Genomic DNA, 20763 nt, shown 5'->3' with positions numbered 1-20763 from the left:
TTAAGCTCTCTTTAATTGCCAGAGTAGCCAGGAAACAAGCACAGTCATGGTTAATTGTTCATAACTATTCCACTTGGGAATTCAAGTGAGCCTCCCAGCAACAGGACACAAGGAAATAGCCTCAAGCAGTGCCAGGGGAAGCTCAAGTTGGACATCAGGAAGAATTTCTTCACAGAAAGGGTGGTTAAGCATTGGAACAGCTGCCCAGGGAAGCAGTGGAGTTTCCATTCCTGGAAGTGTTCAACAAACATCTGGATGTGGCACTTTTTGCTATGTTGACTTAGTTGACAAGGTTGTGTTTGCTTAAAGGATGGACTCTATGATTTAGGAGATCTTTTCCAAACTTACTGATTCCATGATCCTATGATTTTCACTGAATATGACCAAAAAATCTTAAGCCATTGAGATGAACAATGCTTTCTAAACCAAGTTTTTAGTCATGTTTGGAACAAACTACGAGAGAGTTTACTGCTTTCCAGACATTTTTATGCATATGTGGGTGCCATGGTAATATGCATCCATAATGAACAATAATACCCACATTAACAGCTGCAAAAAAGTCATCCTATTTATCCATAAGTCTACTTGCACTGGCTTACTGAAGATTTTTTTAAAAACCATTAAGGTGACAGCTTGCATCACACAAAAGTATCACATGTGCTCAGCATTTTAAACTATGTTTCTTATAGGACAGCACAATGCAATACAATATTTTTCCTAAATCTCAAAATTGCTCCTTAATGTTCTTCCTGCAGTCAGGAACTGCAGTGTAGATCATGCTGGACAAAGGTGGTGAGTAACATAGTATGTTACAATTAGTTTATTTGTAATGTCTCAAAAGACAATCAATAACATAAAGACCTTCATTTATATCTATCAAACCCACATATACTCTTTTTAATTGAAAAGCTCTTAACTCCAGTCATTTCCTGGATATAAAGCTACCTTACTCGAGCTCCAGCATTTTTAATTTCCCTTGCATTGAAAAGCAGCATCCTCAGCTCACAAGTAATGCTTACATAAAAGCCTTGCAGTCAGATCTCTTGGTGCCACATTGTTTTTCAGGATATGAAGACAACAGTAAAGTAAACACTCTACTACTGCAGAATAAACACCATGTAGCCACAAAGCAGCGATGACATCACCTGTAAATTATATGGGATTAATTTTCTGCAATGTAAACTGACTGTCTATGTCTCCTGTTCCTCAATGCACTCTAAAACTGTTTGTTGAGAACAATTAATATCTTCCGGGTTTAAAGCAAAGATAATTCCTCCTTAGGGCATTACTTCATGTTTCACCTTTTGTGTATCTAAGAATCTTGCTTCCTCCCCCCTGAATGAGAATGTTCTTGCTCAAACAACACATTTAAATGCTACTGATATTTCAAAGCTGACTCAGGTGTGCCTAAGTCAAAAGCTTGCAGAGAATAAAATTTTAAATAGCCAGACACACTTCTGCTGCGTTTTTCCCTAGAGTTTAAATAAATAGCATAAGAACAGCTGTATTGGATCAGAGCTAACATAGATATAGCCCACTAACCTGTCTCTATTTGTGGCCAAAAAGGGATTTCTACTGAAGAGAATAAGATTAGGGAAAGGATGTAGCAATACATCCCCAGAATAAGCTCTCTGCTTTAAGAGATCTGCAGACCTGAGATTTCTGCTTCTGTGACTGCAATTCAAGTGTGATTCCAGCATCCAGGTACTACATATAGGAATGTGTTTGCTTTGGAAACTATTCTTTAAGATACAAAAAGTACTGATCTTAAGCAGTGACATATGATATTAAGAAAATATTGCTATAAAGGACTTAACACTGAACTTCACATATATGTTTCTCATTAACCTTTTACTCAACTAATTTGAGAAGTTGTGGATGCCCCACACCTCGTGTTATAGGCCAGACTGGATGGGGCTCTAAACAACCCATGGCAGGGGGGTAGAAACTGGATGACCTTTAAGGTACCTTACAACTCAAGCCATTCTATGCATCAATGATTCTATGATATATTCCTGTCATAAAAAAAATATTGTGTTAAAAATACACAGAATAATGGATATTACTATTTTTAAAACCCCAATCTTAATTGTTGTATCTGTATGAAAGGCTTTATCTTCCTTTTTTTTCCTCCTTTCTGGTTCTCTGGAAAAGCTGATAAGAGAACACATTTGATTCTATGACTATGGCAAGCAAAGTACATTCAAATCTTCACCTCATCTGTGCTAACCAATGTGCTGCTTCAAATAAAGTAACCCCAGAGTGACAATCAATCTCTCAAGGTGCAGAAGTGCCGTGTGAAAGCCTTTCTGCTTTTCAAACTAGAGTGGCAATAATGGTATCTGCACAGAAATCCCTTCTACATACTTGCCTCCTCTCAGGAAGGCTTCTCTGCTGTAATTTAGTCTACCAGTAATTCTCCATCTTTCTTCTGGTATATACCTTGCATAGGCACAGCTAGCATGGATTCTTCTTCTTGTTTTGAAACATCTCAGAAGTTGGAAATTATCACCACAGAATGTCTAATGAACTCAGCTAAAAAGATGCTGACCCTTATCCATTCTCTCTTTCAAACGGCACAGAGTATCAATTCATTCTAGAACTCCTCAAAATAATTTTTTGTTTTTGATGGAGAGAAGCAGCACCAACAGATGCACCAAGAGATGCTAATTCACAATTTGGGCGATGAAAGGTTTATTGTAGTGTCCTGTGGTATCACGCTGAATTAAATGTACATCAGGGACCAAAGTGGATGTAACTTGGGAAAAAAACAAAACAGCCTGTTAAAAAAAACAACTTTTGAGGACATCAAACTTAGCAACTGAGTGTTTAATTTTCAACAATATCCAGAACTTCAAGGAGAGGAGATTCTTCTGCTTACCATTTGAAGAAGAATAAAGATGACATTGAGCACCTGAATCCTTCTTTACTTTACATCACTCTTTACTGGACTTGGCCTTGTTTAATTTACAAGACAGACATGTGTTTCTGGTTTGATGACCTTGTGGCTAAGTTTGTCTGCAAGAAATTCTTGCACTTGAGGAACGCTGCATATTGAATTTTCCTCTGGCACTGAAAAGGTCTCTGCCAGCTTTGCTGCTCTTTCAATTTCATTTACTTTTGTCAACTCGTATGTCAGAGATTGGAAGTCTCATGGAAAAAAATATGAGTGAGAGCAATATTTTCATTCATAAGTAAGACTTGTGGCCAAAAGGTAAGTCTCTTTTTTAATACCAGCATGCTGTACAGCCACCAGCAAACCACATGATGAGCCAAGTTCATATAATGAATATTGCTTCAGATTGACTCAGGAAAGAGAAGAGGACACAAACAGAAGAGCTGAACACATATGTGCATGACACTGCATGACTTCCACTCTAAATTTGAGGTCATTGATATTTTCAATCAACTAAAATAAACAACTGTGCACATTTGTCTCTGCAGTTTTTCTTCCTCACTTTTTTGCACTAGTAAGGAAATAAATTTACGGCTTACCTTTCAAAACCAATCTGCCGTAATGTTTTCTCCCATGTCGAACCTGCACAAAGAGGAGAAAAAAAAACACCCTCAGTAAAGAATCTTTTTTCTATGAACACTCTTTTCCTTTCCTTGTGCAGCTGGGATTTGTATATTGAGGAGATTTTTCCACCCCTAGAGAAGTACCTGTAAATAAGACAAGTTGTCTCCAGAGTGGAGAATGTTGACAGAGGTTACCACCAGGTGACAAAACAGGGAGAGGGGTATCAGCCTACACAACTTGACATTGCAGAGCAGCTACAGTTCACTGCAATTCCAAGGGTGGTCTCCTCTGCTAGAGCAATGTGATCTGGAAGCACTGAGCTGGCATCTCACATCATGCACTCTTCACATTTCAGCTTTTCACTTTACTGCAGTGTTTGCCTGATTCTTGCTGAAAGCTTTACAGCTGCTTCTGAAATCCAGCCCTTTTATTTTTAAGCAAAAGCATGAACATGTATTCCTTCCTTATTGTTAACCCTTTATATTCATACAAACATCTGTAAAGGAATCTATCTCAAAACTATCAAGGACTCAGCCCCACAAACTACTCAAATGTACAGACTCATTCAAAGAATTGCCCTCAGTATTTCTGATGCGCTTAATATGGACTTCGAATTTCTGATGCACTTAATATGGACTTCAAATTTTACCTAGATTTTCTCCAAAATAACTCCCACACACACTTCAAGAACTAGGTTTTTAGTATTAAGCTCTTCGTAGATTTTTAGCTTTTTGCCAGTCTTTTTTTTTTTTTTTAACTACTATGAGGTCATTATAAACACAGGCTACTAAGAGCACAAATATCTCAAGTCATGCAGGTCTGCTCTACAAATGTGTAGGAGGAGATGAAGCTGCATGATAGTTTGCTCTCTTTCCTTTTGTGCTGCTGTGGGAAATGCAACAGGACTCTATGCCATGTAAGCAACTATAGCTCTTTTTGAATGATTCATCTCAATCATTCATTGAATTCTCAAAATCAGAGAAGTGACAAAAATTCGTGTTGCCGATGCATTCCATCACCTAAAGGGAAATACAAATGAGGAACAAAAAAATTCCCTTTGAGTGACATTATGCAGCATTTTTAATTGCCCCCAGTCAGTGCAAAGCAGGCAGAGATTTCAGGCCCATATCCAGCAAAACACAAAGCAGAAAGAGACTTCAAAAGCAAGGTGGAGAAATCTCTACTTTCACTATATGGGGAAAAAAAAGAAGTTAAATTCTGTTCTGGAATAACTGAGCAATGTTGATTGATTGATGAATAGCGAGATCTTCTACTGTGACATCTCTATTTGCCTGAGGTGGGGCAAAACTTCTGCCTGCACAACTACATAAGGCAATACACTCATCACACTGAATTAATATTTTATGAAAAGAAGTCCTCTAAAGATACCTCTGAAGCAGGACAAGAAATACTCTCACACATTTATTTCAAATAAATGTGAAAAACTAAAATAATGTCTAGGACAATGAACCATAAATGATTGAGATAAAGAAAGATCCGCTCCATTCATGTATCCCCCACACCCATTGTATTCTGCTCATCTCTGGAGTGTAACTGGATTCAAACAGCACCTATGAATCAAGCCATTGTTAAAAAGGTAACTGTGCCACTCCACAGGTGGCAGGGCAGACACAAGCAATTCTCCATATATTCTGTGCAATCCTGCTGACTCTGGAAGAGTAGCCAACTCCAAAGATTTGAAGAGTGTTGAAGAAAAGAAATCTCAACAGCACTTCCTAAAGCAAAGACCAGTACTGACATCTTTAGTCTGAGTTTCTGTGCCTTTCCCTGTTTTGTATATGAATATATATGTATGTATTCACATGTGTATGAATTGTTCACCCCATGATTGGCTACACCTCATTTGTAATATATAGATAGAGTCCTACTGGAGAGAGAGGGTAGAGAGAGAGAGAGAAAGGAAAAAAGCTTTAGAGGAAAGGGAATTGTGTCTCCATTGGTTTGGAATAATCTTTTGGCTGTAGCTGGCCACCAGAATACTCTTTGAAATGCATCTGACTCCTCTGAAGCAAAGCCTGCCAAGAGCACAACTAACATTTCATATTAAAAAAACAAATCTTTTTTATGGAGTCTTATTTTAAAATGTTTATGATCTAAACATTGGGTTTTAAGACTTGCCAATTCCATTCACAATAGTATCAACTTCTACACCACACTAAGAGCAAAAAGTAAATACCCTGAGGTAACAGAAGCACTAAAAAGAATAGCACTGTTAAAAGTCTAGAAAACCTACTATTTGATTTAAATCTTATCCGTTGCTTCCAAAATATAAAACAGGGTTTAAGTCACATAATTCTCATTAAAATAAAAAAAGGAGTCAATCAAGAATTAAAGACTTGATCCTGCTCCCAAGGAAATCAATAGGAATTTGGCAATTCAATTCAGTCTTTCTCTCTGCTACGACTGGGGAAAATATTCACCCCTTGACTTTCAGAATCAATCAACTACTACACTTGAGTTACTAAGTTAAGGTGGCTTCCCTTTCTTTTTTCTTTTAGCACTACAACAAAAATACAGTAACTGTTTATAAGAATGCCTTAATCTGGCACCCATGTAATTAAGTTTTTTTCCCAAATATTTTCTCCAGAGTGCCCAACCATCCTCATTTATTCCAAAAATTCTGTTTCACATTAACAGCTCTAGCTTCAATATTCTTCAAAGAGATGAAGCATAATGCACTCCCAGAATTTCTGCTCACATTTAATAGGAGCAATAGTAGCATGCACACCATGCTCACATATGCACTCAATGAAGTCCTAGTATAGGAATGAGAGTATAAGAATAGGAGATTCAATAAGATAAAATCCAGGACATCTTCCTTAAGTCAAAAGTTGCCTTCTTTGACAAGTAGGCTTTTATTCACAAGGCAGCTGCCATATTTAGTTTGGCTTGGTTACAACTCTCTGCTTACTGTGAACTTATTAAGGATGAGAGGACTCACACACCACTGCTGGGCTGTTCACCTTTACAAAACATGGGGGTGCTTTGCTGCTGAAGTGCACTGGTGGGCACAGGGAAAGCACACAATGAAACATTCATGGGATCACAGAATCATGGAATACCAGGTCAGAAACGACATCAAGGATCATCTGATCCAACCTTGGACAAAAGCACAGGCTAGAAAAGATGCCCCAGCACCCTCTCTAGCTGGGTGTTAGAAGTGACCAATACTGGGGAAGAGTACTGGGTAAATTATTTTCATCCTTTTATGGAGGTTGCACAACTATTCACATTGAGCCATACCATGCCCTATCTGCCACTGCTGCAGAGATCTCTAGCTGTTGAGGGAGAAGTCTGGCATGCATTTTAATTGAAACTCATACCTTTTTTTTCCATTCCCATGCACGGGTACATGAAGGTCCCTGTGGATACTGTGGTCCCCAGGACTATGTGCAGTGATTACAACAGTTTGCTTCCCTCTCATTTCTCCAGAGTTAGTGGCTACTTTAAGAACTACATACCTGTGCCTGACTCTGTTCTTGAGGCTTTCTAACAGGAAGAATAATAATTCTTGCATTCCTTCCTCATTGCGATCTGACATAAGGACCAGACAGGGAAAATGGGGCTTAACTGAACCAAAAGACAATGTTTGACAATTTTCAGTAAGTACTAGGTGAGCCTGTCAAAATTCAAGTATACAATCAGAACTATATGAAGGTCTCCAAAGACTGAAATAGGAAAAAATATCTCTTAATTCCATCAGTCCAAAGTTAAAAAAGGTTTTTTTGTGAGTTTTCTGTCCGTGGGGTGTCACAGAGAGTCATGCAGACTCTCTGAAGGAACAAGCAAGGTACCAGACATACCCCATCACACTTAGCTCATGAGTAACATGCAGGTGTGACATATATAAACCTGTTATGATACTTCAGAAACAGGCAGATATTCTTGCAATAGTAACTTCAATGATCTTTATCCTAACATTTTGAAGGAAAAGAATTTCGGAAGAACAGCTGAATTTGTAATGATTAAAATATTCCTATCAATTTCAAAACTTTGATCTTAAGCCTGAGACACTTACTAGTATTCTTCAAACCATGGGGAATAAATAAAAGGGGAAAAACCCTTTCACATATTCAAGAGATACAAAACAGAGGTACAGAATACTCCAGAAATAGAAAGAAACACTTCGCTAAACATTTCCATTGCAGGTGCCACTTCTCTCAGCTCTGCTTCTCAAACAACAGAGAACAGGGCAGAAGTTTGCAGAGTCCAGCCCAGCCAGACTAGTTGGGGTACCTGAGTTTCTTGAATGGACACCTTACAGCTTTCAAAAAATTGAATGAATACATTAGCTTGTCCCACTACAGATTCTTTTTCAGTAGAGACACACACACTACATAAACCACTCGAGGGTCTGCAGCCTATTTTCAATGGATTGGGAAACATTGCTCTGCTGTGAATTCTCCTTTATCACCTCAGTACTTACTAACAAGTGACTAACAAGTGTTACCATTACTAATGAGCTGAAATGTTCACACCTGATAAAAACTGCCATATTCGGAACATATTTGTTTCAGCAGCTTCATATATTACTAACAGCCTTTACAGTTGCTTGTTCCTAGTAGCAAGCTTCTATTTTCTTCCAAACAAAAACTAAAACATCTATGGTTTTTTAAAGAAATTCTACTTTTTTGTTGTTTAACAAACATAAACCCACAGGTTTTGTGAAACTAAACAGTAGTTTTGACTGGAGAAATGTAGGTGGCATAGGGAAGAACATTCTCTTACTTGCTGCACAGTACCATGGAGATACTGTTAATATTTACTTACTCTTGGCTATCCAATAGTTAGTTACATGCAATGTGACTCTTACAGAAATAATCATTTCTCTCATGTGAAGGACATCAGACAATGGTACCTTGGCATTGAGCATCCATCTGTCTATTTTGAGAAATAAAGCTCTTACACTTCCTCTTCCCTTGACTCAAAGTACTTAGCCTGCATCCTGCACTCATCACTTGGTAATTTTATTTCCAGTCTATCATCTGGGATAATGACAACACTTTATTTTAGCATGAGATATCCTAATATGGCATACTACTACTCTGCTGTGTTCATGCTGATGTTTTAATTCAGAACTGGAGAGTGTTTATTGGGCAATTTTTTACCATGCTTTGGTTTGCACCACTGAGCAATCTTTAAGTGCACAGACTGGATTCCTTTCACATGAAACTAAAGCACAGCCCAAGACCCAACTGCTGTGTTTCAGCCACCAGCTCTTTTTCTGTCTGCATGACCAGAGCAGAGCTAATCCACACTCAAAACACATCAAAACGGCAGGCAAGGACTCTGCACCAAATGCTTCACCCGTATCTCACTGTGCTCCTTGCTGAGACAGAGGCAGCTCACTCCACCACTCCCGGTGCCTGTCCAGGAGTGTTCCCAGAAAAGCTCCCCAGTTACAGCCACCCTGAGGGATGAAGGGGCAACTCAGGATGCTCACCCTTAAGATAGTTTTCTGGGCTGTATCACATCCACTTCAGTGAGCAGGAGCCTTTCTACTGCTCTGATGTACAAACAGAGCTCAGCACTGTCACACTCCCTGCAAAACCCCAGGGAGCCAAATGTGTAAGGCAAGACAGTAGATTATTTAATTTTTAAAGCAACTCCTCAAGGAGAAGAAGTAAGGGGAAATCTGGGCTGCTACAATTTGTGGTGCATGCTGAAGAGACTAAAACCACCAGTAAAACAGAAACTTAGGGCCAGTGGTCCAGGATTCTGTCTAGATGAAGAAAGTGATTGCTGACTACATACCAGCAAAGAGTCATATCAAGAAGAAAGATCAGATGTTGCAAGCCTTTACTTGCCTTCCACTCATACCAGCTTTCAACAGATTTTTTTACTGAATAAAGAGCACAAATTTGATCCCTTCACAATAATGTCATGGGAAAGATTTACTGTGTATTTTCTCCTCTGAGGAAAATAATAAATTACTGTCGTGAGATACAAAAATTGCTTTCCAATAAAAAGAAAACTTGACTCATTCCATGTTAACCGGAAAAATAATCATCATCAAAAATGCTAATTCTCCTCTGAGGAGATGTTATGAGTGGGAACTTTTACTAATAAAATGAGCAGAGGAGGAATATAGAGCAAAGGGCAATAGTACTGACACTACATTTGTGTGTGCACACATATGCACATTGCTTTAAGGTGAGCATTGAGAAGACAATGGCTATGGTAAAATGATTAGCAGCTGTATGTGAACAGTCACCTCTTCCAGCCTGTGGCTTTCCTGGGAGCTTTGGGGCTCCAGATATGTGTCAGAAGGGTTCTCACAGAGAACTGAGGATCCTAAAAGCAGCTGCTTCACAGGCCTAATCCATATTCTTTCTTTTTTTTTTTTTTTTTTTTCTTGGTATCTTGATTCGTGATTAGCACTTAGAACTGGGGGGCTGGGGGAGCACTGTTTTTTTTTTTTTTTAATTAATCATGTAACTTAAGATAGAAAACACCATGGGAAACACCCCTTAGTGCACCTGGGTTATAACTGATCCAGCATCTTGCTGGAGGCAGGGCCAGATCCCAGCTCGCTTTGCTTGATGGTAAAACCTGTGTCTCTGAGCCTGATGCAAAGTCTATACAAATAACTGGAAAGCAAGCAAATAACTGGAAAACAAATAACTTGCATCGAGTTAATGGGCTTTAATAGTTTGCTGAAATGAATAGCAATGACGAACAATAAAAGAAAAAAAATCAGTCTCTATATGTGAAGATGACCTGATTATTAAACAGCAAGTTAAGAGATGTGTGGGAAAAAATAATGACTTGGAGAAAGAAAATGTGGGAAATTTCTTCATTTTTTTGTCCCATGAAAGATTTATTTAAAATGATACACAGGTAACAAAAAAAATTTAAATTGGCTGAATTGCTTAATATATTTTTTTACCATCTTTTTCACAAGGATGACACGTCCCCTAATTTTTGTAAAAATCATGACTTCTTTTATCTGCTTAGATATATCAGAAACACCTACAGGCAATCTTCCCCTGCAACACACACAGGCTTAAAACCACTCTTATTTTAACCTCATTTAATTTCAAATTTATTTTCTCAATGAGGCAGCAAAACAGCAAAACCCAAAGCACTAGAATATCCTTGGGGAATGTATTCCAGATGAAACCCAAGACAGCTAGCTAATGGAAAGGGCTTTTGTGCTTTTGTTTAATATTTTATTTATCTATTTGTTTGCTGTAATGGTTGGTTAGTGGGTTTTAACCCAAGTTGCCAAGGATATTTCATGTTTGAATTTATTCTGCCATCTTTTATTCTTCCTTTTGAAGCAGAACCGCCCTTCTTCCCCCATCACTGTAGAACACTTCAAAAATGGATGAGGAAAAGGAAACAACATGCAGAGCAGAACACTGCAGGTTACCAGCACTAAGGGAACAAAGGGTAACAAGTCCAATGGTCCTTAGATATCTCTTATTCTTCTCTACAGCAAAAAACAGTGTCAAGGCTCCAGGGAACAGCCTCAAAAGAAGGCTACTTTTCCTGCTGCTGCCATGGGGGATTGCCAGCCTTAAGCCAGAGAGTCACAGAGTTTGAGAGGATCAAAGTTTGCTCCAGACCTTCTGAGCTGGACAAATAATAATTTAATGAGTCCTTTTTCAAATATGGTAGACTGGCTTTGCTTTAGTTTTCAAAGTAAAAGAAAACTTGTAGTAAGTTTTATTTTTCATAAGCCTAAAGAAAAAAAGGGTTTTGTCCATTTTCATTGGCAGAAAAATTCTCTTGTCTCCTATCCCAAGCAATACTGCCCTGTCTGCTAAGGAGCATCTCAGAGGCAAGGTTTTAACTTCAGAGTGTGACAGGCATCCTTCCAGCCTCTAGAGCTACCCTCTGCTTACTTTTATTGTAACACAATATACTGTTATGAATAATAACATCAACCTAGCTTCCTGCAGCATTCAATGTGTGCAGCATACCAGCACAAGGAATTTGCTTTTCATTGTCTCTTTTTCTCTTTTTGTCTCATCTGAAGCAGGGGAAGTGGGCACACGATTCTTCATGGATTTTTCAGCACAGACACACGGGAAGGGGGAAATAGGCAGGAAATGTGTCTGCAGTAGCACATCCATACACAAGAAAGTATGGATGTCATAAATAAGAATAGGAAACTAGGCAATCTTGCACAGAAAGAGACAGGAGGGACATTATGAAAAGAAACCCCAGCATTCCAGTGGTGGCATCTTCAATTCCACTTACTGCACACCAGGTAAACCATGCTTTTTCCCTGAAAAAGCTTTCTGGTTTTTTTAACTTTTTATTTTTTCCTAAAGTTACTAAAGAACCATTTCATTCACACTACTGCCCTCAGAGATTAAGGAAATTTTTACACAGCACAATGAAGACAGCAATTTGTTGTTGTTAGGCATAAGGTTCTGCCCACATTCTCAGCTTTCAAAAAACAAAACAAAAATTTAAAAAACCCACCTAAAATTTTTTTTCAGTGACTAGAATGTCACAAGTGCTGTGGGAAGGACAATATCCAGAATAAACTCCAGAAAATAGGCTTGAGATGTGTACGAACTTAGCACACCACCTTCCACAGAAGCAGAAAGCAGCTTTTTCAAACCCTCCCTCTGTCTGCATGCCATTAAGAGAAGGCAGCAGTGACTGCATCCAGCAGCCAGACATTCAGGGCACGGAAGCTGGCTCACTCCCAGAGATCCCTTCAGAGAAGAAATCTGGATGCAGAAGGATGTGCTCCTCTGGGCAGTGGTGTGGAGCAGGCACACAGACTCAAACAACCAGGATAGGGCAACAATAGCAACAGATGTTATTTTTCCTCCCTAGAAAATATGAAGATACTTTATCTAGTTCAGCTGAAAAGTATAAATATATGAGCACTGAAAAAAGGGTTTATTTTGGTTTTATATTCTTTCTCTTTGCAAAGCTAAACATTCTGTGATTTCACTCAAATTTTCACAAAGCTCTAGTCTGTGAGATCAGAAAGAGCAAAGATCTTGGGCTCCGATTCCTCTCATGCAAGACAGAGCTGACTGTGTAGCTATAAGGGTGTCCAGAGAAAGCAAAACTGACAAAAGAACCAGGGAAAACAGAAGGCAACGAGGTGCCAGTCACAGGCTTAGCCCAATCCCTCGCCTCTAGACATCGATGTTTTGAAAACACTGCTGCCACTCACTGGAGAGGAGTGCATACAGACAAGGGGGTGGTGAGGAGGAGTTTGGGCAACTCACACTGGTGGGACACACCAACACCAGAGAGACCTCCCACCCTCCCACACCTCTCTTTTCCAGCTCACAAGCACACAGCTCTCAGCACCCCCTGCCAAGCCAGGAGAGACACAAGCCATGCACTTTGCCACCTGCAATCTGCTCCCCTGGACCCTGGAACGTCTGCTGGATTTCAGTGCCCCTGGCTGGGGACAAGAGCCAAAGGTGAGTATTGCTGATCTGCACTTTGATCATGACCTGTGGAACAGGTGAAGCCTGTACTAGAAGTACCCAGCCAGGTTTCATAGCAATCCAGCTCTGTGTGATTGGTTTTAGTTTCATCTATAACAGACTGCAGGATTACATTCAGTGTACTAGGAGATCATTTCCCAGCACCTAATTAGTCTGCCACAAATAGTATGAGCACTATCAACAAATTAAAGAAATCCCTGGGTTGCCTAATAATTTCCATTTTTAAAAGCACTCCATGGCTTTTTTCCTGTGTGCTTTAAACAGTTTACAAATAGTTTGCTCTTTCTACAGTTACACAGCCTTAATTACAAGTATTAAGAGTAATTTCTCCCCATTTAGTTTGCTTGGCTAAGTCTTAGTCAAAAAACTCACTAAAAGCACTGAAACCTTTGCCATTCTCACATGCTATTAGATGATAAGAGTATTCTCACACTTACTTTAAGTGTGGTTATTTTGTTCTCACTGGAATGTGTTTAATTTGAGCTCTTCATTAGGGTATTAAGAGAGTCATACCTTTTGAGTGAATACTGAAGAGAATGATGAGCAGTAATAATTTTCTACTCAGCAGGGATTTGCATTTTACAGAAATCAGGGGCTGTTTAGATGTGTGACTCTCAAATGCATTCTTAAATCATGTGCTTTATTTATTCACGTGCTGCTTCATTAGAAGTGATATTACATCAGGCCTAATAGAAAAAGGACAAACACTTTATTGTTTGCTTCTTTTCAAAGATGCACAGCCAACAACAGCAACACTTCAAAGCTGCCGCCAGTTGGCAAGTTTTCCCAGTCCAAGCAGGTCTGAAGAACTGGAAGGTCCCACAGTGGGATTAGTATGTCAAGTGATGGAACACAGGTGCAGAATTAGAGAATAAGCAGTTTTTAAAGCACCTCCAAGTGTGTATTAAAAATCTTATTGGAAACGTTCTTGTTCTGCTCAAGATAATACACAACAAAAATGCTACAGTTCAAGAGAACTTGTCTGAAAGATACTGGCCCACTTCCTAAAACTGTCTCACACAAAACTTTTCTCTGCATCAATTTTACAAAATGAATACCCTGAATATACAAATCTGGGCATCTTGGCAACATTTTTCACAAAGCATAAAGGCTATTAAAATTTCTTGTCTTTCCCAGCTGAAGTGCATTGAGTATTTTTTATGCAGTTACAAATGTGAGCTATTCTCAGCACTGGGAGACAATGAACCCGTTACATTCTGAAATGAAACCAAAGACACAAAGGAGAGAAAAAATATATTTGAAAGGAAAATGGGCTGGAAAGTATAAAAGAGAGATTTCTAACAAAGAACAAGTCATACATAAAAATATTGACTTCTATTGAAAAGAGATGTGAATGTAAACATTTGCATTAAATCTAAACTTAATTTAGATCTAAATGAATCTAAGCTTCAGTCATTCACTTTTTATCTGCAGTGATTTCTTTGAAGACACTTTGCATGAGAAAAAAAATTCACAGTCTAAAACCTTCATACCACCCTATCTAACTACTAATTTGGAAAGGAAATTAAGTGGTGGAAATAATAATACTACTAATACTACTAATAATATCAATACTACTACTAATAATAAATAAATTCTACTAATAATAATAAATTCTATGTCAACACTTCAGTGCATTTGTTTTGTACAGCCAGTGGATGTAAAGCACTAAGACTTGCACAGGAGTCTCAGTAATATTTCATCCAGCTTTAAGAATTATATTTTCAGGATAAATTTCCTCAAGCTTTTACACTTTTGATGTCATCACCATATCTGCATAGGACAGAAGGACAAAATGATGCCTAATTTGTTCTGCTTATGGGGGAGGAGAGCTCCTGAGAAAAAGGAACTATTAACAAAGCACACAGAGATGCAAGAGGGACTCACTTCACAAGGATGCTGCAATTGTTGGTGCTGACAGTTGCTGACAGGTCTCTGAAATCAGGCTACAAAGCAAGATGATACTGAAATACAGGCAAGATCTCACACCTCAGGCTATCTCAGAGAAAACCTCAAGAGCTCCAACATTAGGCCCATGTATCCATACCTAGACAGGCACCCACTGGCACATCAGTGGAGCTTTGGTGATTAAAATTGTATCAGCAGGACAAGCACTTAGAAAATTTAAAGCAAAGAAACAAACTAGTTCTGGGACATGTAATCCCTTCAGAAGATTCAGACATCTGTAACCTCACAAGGACCAACTTTCCAAAACCTGCATATGTTTTGGTTTCTTGAGCATCAACTTGATAGTAATGTTATTCATTCTTAACAAAAGAGCAACAAACAAAAATAGGTTCAGTGGATGGCTTGGCAAATATCAAATACAGCAAAGCTTCCAAGCTACTGGTCAGGCTAGAAGAGTTGTGAGCAAAAGCAAATGCTACTTAACAGATTTTGGAGGTCTCTGTGAAACATTCTCTGACTGCTGTCAAATTTTGTTAAATTTTATTTTTACTATCAACTGTGTACACTAGAAAAGATACCTCAAAGAGGTAGTAAATGTCACTGCCCAACCTAACACAACCAATTTTATCATCCAAACATTTCAGATTTTTACAAGGGGAAATCCTATTCACTATTCAAAATTTACTCAAATTCACCTTATATCTTCTGGAATTTGAATGAGCCACATGGCTAGTAAGTCTTTATAGCTACTGTTACTTATGCTTTGCAGAAACATTATGTGTTAGTGGCCACATCTTCAATCCACAGAAGAATGAACTGCACTCCCTCTTTTTCTCTTCCTGTGCTCCTCAGCCCACCCTAATATTTCACCTCTATAGCAGGAGGACAAATTTGGATTCTTCATGACTCTGAATTGAAGAACGAGTCATGTCAAGAACTCTGAAAAGTCAACATTTCTGAGGAACGCAACACCAGCCTTTCAGAGGAATAACACATGAAATCCCAAGAGTCCACAAGTCCACAAATGTCAAAGGAAGTCCCTCACACCACTGAGGTTGGATGTGCAGATGGAGAGACAGAGGAGATATTTATTTGATACAACCCAGCTCCCCACCTCTTTCCAAGAACAAAGATCACCATATCAAAGTCCGTGCACTAGGTCAGTCCCACCACCAAGAAGTCACTGCAGTTGTAGTAGAAAAACTGTATTCAAACCACTTAAGAACTTTAGTTCTCTCTCAAGTGGGTAAAAACTGGCCAGACTCTGGTGTAAGGGTGAAAAATCCAAACAGAAAACAAACAAACAGGCCCCTTAAAATTACTTATGAAAAGAAGCAACCTTACACATTATTAATCCGACTTATTTTCTCATCGGGCATTACTTTCACATTACTTGAGATTTTAAAGCAATTTCCAGCTTTAAATAAATACTGCTTCATTAAAAATTATGCACAGAATTAAGGATTAGTTCACAAGAAAGATTATAAACTTTGGGTAGATTTTTTTTTCCCGTTAGTGCCTCATAACGCAGCAATTGTTGAATTAGTAATACATTTGTCAAATCTAGTAAGCAATTACAGTTAATACATATAAAACAAATTACTGCTCCATTTCGGCATGTGAAAAGCAAAAGTTTGGCATGAGGTTCCAATTATCCACTTAACGTGAGTCATGCCAAAAACAGTGGGACAAATTGTATCTTAACTCCCAATGTGACCCTACTGAATCCAGCTTCTCTGCATCATGGCACCAGTCCCAAAAGCAGAGTATCCAGCAGGACTTGTCTGGGTGCAGCAGCCAGCCTCCAGAAACCAGAAGTCAAAGGGCAAGGGTGGGAGCAGCCAGTTCAGAACAAATGCAACAAGCCAGCCCAAGTGATTCCTCTGAGGGGGTCAAACTTCAACCAGGGATAACTAATGGCTTCTTTTCTACACCACAGTGAAGAAATAAATACGTACGCTATGTCAAAAATAATGGCCCATGCTCCATACAGAAAAACCTGGCACAAACAAGTGACTTTGTGTTGACAGGCTTTTGCACATGAACTATGGACCCTGAAAGATCTTAGACAGCCCAACCTTCTACTGGCTCTCTTTTGAGAGTGAAGCAGAGACGGGCTGACATTGGAGATTAGGGGTTTTTTTTTTTAAACCCTGTTAAATAATTCAGGGCTTCATCTCCTGCACAGCTGCTCTTAGCAGTTTCCGTGGAGTGATGTGGGAGCTGTGAGCAAAATTATCTCTTAGCTTTGAGAGCTGCATGTAACTTCCTATTACATTGTATGCTGGAAAGCATGCATTAAACCAATACAAATACCAAATTTCACAGGAGACAATGAAAAATTAAAAGCATAAAAAGGAAAATAAAGAGTCAATTTAATGTGTTGCCGTCTCACATGTCAGAGGGAAGCCAAGAAACAAATTCCGCACTTTGATTTATGAACAAGCTCATCAGAGATCTAAACCATTGCCCTTAAGATATCTCACATTTTGTGCATTCCTATGCCAAGAATTCAATTCTCTCAATTTTCTTTCTAAATTCAAGGAAAATATCTTTCCTGGGGGATTTGCTGGCACCAGCACTGTCTAAGGGCCAGGAAATGGTGGGATCCAGCTGAGCTGAGGGTTGTGTAAAAAAACTGAAGTACACAGTGATTACCTTGAAATGCAATCCAGACAGGATACAAAAGCTGGAGGAAATGCTAAAATTCAGTATTTTATGAAGGGCTAGGAGAAGAGGAGGCTCTAGGCTGTACAGAGCTCAGGCACAACACTGAATCATGAGGCTCAATAATGGGCTACCGCAGCTTCTCATCTTTCCTCAGCTGGAAGGAGTTTCTCCTTAGGTAGCCCATGAGGGACAGAGACACTGTGCATTTCCTCTTGTATCAGGCCCAACAAACATACACATTTCTCAAACCTTTTCTCTCATTCCTTCCTCTTTGAAGCTGGCCTAACAGAATAGCTGTGGATGATGGCTGTGTCATAGAGAAGATCCTCCAGAAGCTCAAATCTTGTTTAAAGTGAGAAAATTAACAAATAATGACTTCTTGATTTACTGCATACATCTCTCCCTCTCCCCATTAGTACTGGAAGTCACTGAAAAAAAGGAAATTTTTTCATTGCTGTTTCCAAATGCCTTGAAACCTGACATTTAGAATCTCTGTGTGCACCTAAAACATTGGAAATGTTCTGAGAGCCTTTGGAATGAGCCACTGGGAGAAGAATGGATTTGCCAAGCAGTGGTATCAGGACTATAAGTTTATGAGACTAAACATCATTTTATTTGCTTCATTCTCAAGAGATTCTTTCAGAGTCAACAGAAAGGGACCACAACAACACTCAGGTCAGATGTTTATGTGACTAACAAGCCAGCAATAGTGTTTGAATTTCTGAGAGAAGTGTTTATGTTGGGAGGCCTCCTGCTGCTCTCAGGAAGCAGGAACCAGGAATCATAGGTAGAAATGCAAGCAGAGAGAAAAATAAGGTATCCCATTACTGCAACAAGCCAAAGGATGAAGGGTGTACACAGCACACATTTGTCACTGTAAGAGGAAATGCAGTTCAGAAGAAACCCAAATATAAATGTGAAGATTTGTTGGTCTAACTGAACATAGACACAGTCATTGAATGCCACTCCATAAGGCATAACATGCCTTATGTTTGGCACACAAATAAAGCAGTTTAGAAAATTGCATTAAATGACAAGTAGTGATAATGGTACAAGATTACACAAAAAGAAATTATTTTACATATAGAAAAGGAAATGGATCTTAATGTACTCTGTACATCTTCTTACATCTGCCACTGCACTGCCTACAGTGAATGAACATTGATGTGGAAAACAATCCTCTGTCAAGGTTTGTATCCAATAAAAACTGAATAAGCTGAGAAAGGCCAATTCACTGCCTTTACTGAGGAGCTGGAAAGTGACCCTGGTGAAAGAGGAAGCTCCTGTTTAGGAACAAGCAGAATCTACATCAGAAGCATATTCACAGCTGAGAACATCTGCAGATAGACACATATTTCAAATAAAATTTTATAATGTTTATTCAAGTCATTAAATGTTTACATAATTGGTACCCTACGGCCTGATTTTTTAATGCATTACCATATGTCTTTTGGGGTCTTACTTCCTATTAGACTTTTGCACTGGTGAAATACTGTACTTTCTACTAGAAAACAACCCTTGAGAAAGACAGAGAATGAGGACATGATAAATTGAAGAGGAAATCTCCAAGAAGGCCCCTGAGATAGCTCTATGAAATCTGCTCCTGCAGGGCCCAATAGAAACATCAAGGTAAGAAAACAAGTTAGAAAGTAGATTGCCATCACAAAAACTTTGTCTTAGTAAGGAATAAACACTCACATGCAGAAAAGTTTCCTATCAAGGGCTGGCTGGCAAGGTATGCTCAGGGTAGGTCGTTGCTGAACCATAATATGAAAAAGCTGTCTATGCAAGAAAGCTTGAAAATCTTCTTTTTATCCCAGCAACTGCTCAATTTCTTGTGTACCAAGAAGTTTTAACTCTCCATGCTCAAAGCACATCAACCTTGAACTGAACCTGTTCTTCCATCACTGGGATGTATCTGCATAGCTATGATGACATTTGCTGACAAAATCCAGTCTAACTTCTCATGAGCTGGGACAACAACATAAGACCTGATCCTGCTCCTTCTTTATGTCATTTTTGTAAGATGATATTAGACTTTGGCATTTGAACAGAGTTTAACTATTACTCTCTTAAAAGAAATCTTCTAATAATGATTTTAGTAAATTGTTTTATGAGAGATTTCCAATCCATCTTCAGCATTCCACAGAGGCTACAGTGTTTTAGAACTTCCATACAGACACTGTAGATATCAACAAAGGCCTGATAGCAAGGAAGTTGAATTGTCACAAAGCCTAAGAACCACAATTACAAATGGGTATATCTTGACTTGATGCCAATGATATCACAGAAAAGTAACCTTAAATTCCCAAGACACAGCAACAGCACAGTCACAGAGATCTCCCAAAACAAAGGGTAGATGGAGCCACGGAAATTCTTCTAATATAAGGTACTTTCAGTGTGCAACAAATGTAATGAAGTTTTAAAAAGAGGCATCAGCTGGGATGCTGTCACATCAATAAAAACAAATCTCCAGGTGAAAGGTAGGTGAACATATGAAAACATATGTGAACACTGTTCATTTCAAAGCCGAGATTATTTGACTCTACACAAAGAAGAACAAGATTTCTAGTTAGAGAGATCATTCAAAGCCTAGCCAAACACTGGGAAATATCCAGAGAGATTATGACCTAACTATCCACATCCTGGACTAAGAATTTCAACCCACCCACCACCCCCCCAAAAAAAAATAATCACATTGTTATTTATGCTGAAATATTACCTAACCTTTTTCCCATTTCTGCGTTCCAAAATACACTAATCTTCTTCATAGTAATACATTATTTATTTCATTTAAACAGCTTTCATATAGAACCTCCAGCTGAGCAAGGAATAATGAGCAAACACATGTTAGGATAAGAAATCTAAAGAGCAGAATGCTCCTGATGGGTTTGATTTACATCTGAATGGATTTAGCATCAGCATTTGGAAATTGCAAAGTCCACATTCCCCTCTCCAAACACAATTTTTTCAGCTCATAAACCTTTTTGAAATTTATAACAGTTTGCTGAGCAGTGTCTTCTGCATCCCATATGCTAGGGGGATGGGAGGTTTTATTAATATTAATGGAAAATTACAGCAGCCAAATTTTGGGATCATTGACCCAAATATAGAGGATACTACCTCAGAATCAAACACAGCCAAAAAAGGTACAACTCCAAGGTGAAAGTAGCTATTTGTACCACAAACAGTAACATAAACCAAAAAAACCCT

General features: G+C 38.7%; 1 protein-coding gene across 6 annotated transcripts in view; it reads right to left on the bottom strand.

The window, feature by feature from the left end:
* Positions 1-20763, bottom strand: part of PIEZO2 (piezo type mechanosensitive ion channel component 2) — a 287609-nt gene that overhangs the window by 149989 nt on the left and 116857 nt on the right. For all 6 annotated transcript variants that reach the window (XM_064705839.1, XM_064705833.1, XM_064705836.1 and 3 more), the window contains exon 4: positions 3496-3538. In XM_064705839.1, the coding sequence (XP_064561909.1) occupies positions 3496-3538 (43 nt within the window). The remainder of the gene's footprint in view (positions 1-3495; positions 3539-20763) is intronic.

This window comes from Zonotrichia leucophrys, chromosome 2 (assembly GCF_028769735.1).
Source record: "Zonotrichia leucophrys gambelii isolate GWCS_2022_RI chromosome 2, RI_Zleu_2.0, whole genome shotgun sequence".
In the NCBI taxonomy this organism is placed as follows: Eukaryota; Metazoa; Chordata; class Aves; order Passeriformes; family Passerellidae; genus Zonotrichia; species Zonotrichia leucophrys.
Note: the sequence above shows the minus strand (reverse complement) of the source record. Positions and strands in the feature narration are given on the sequence as shown.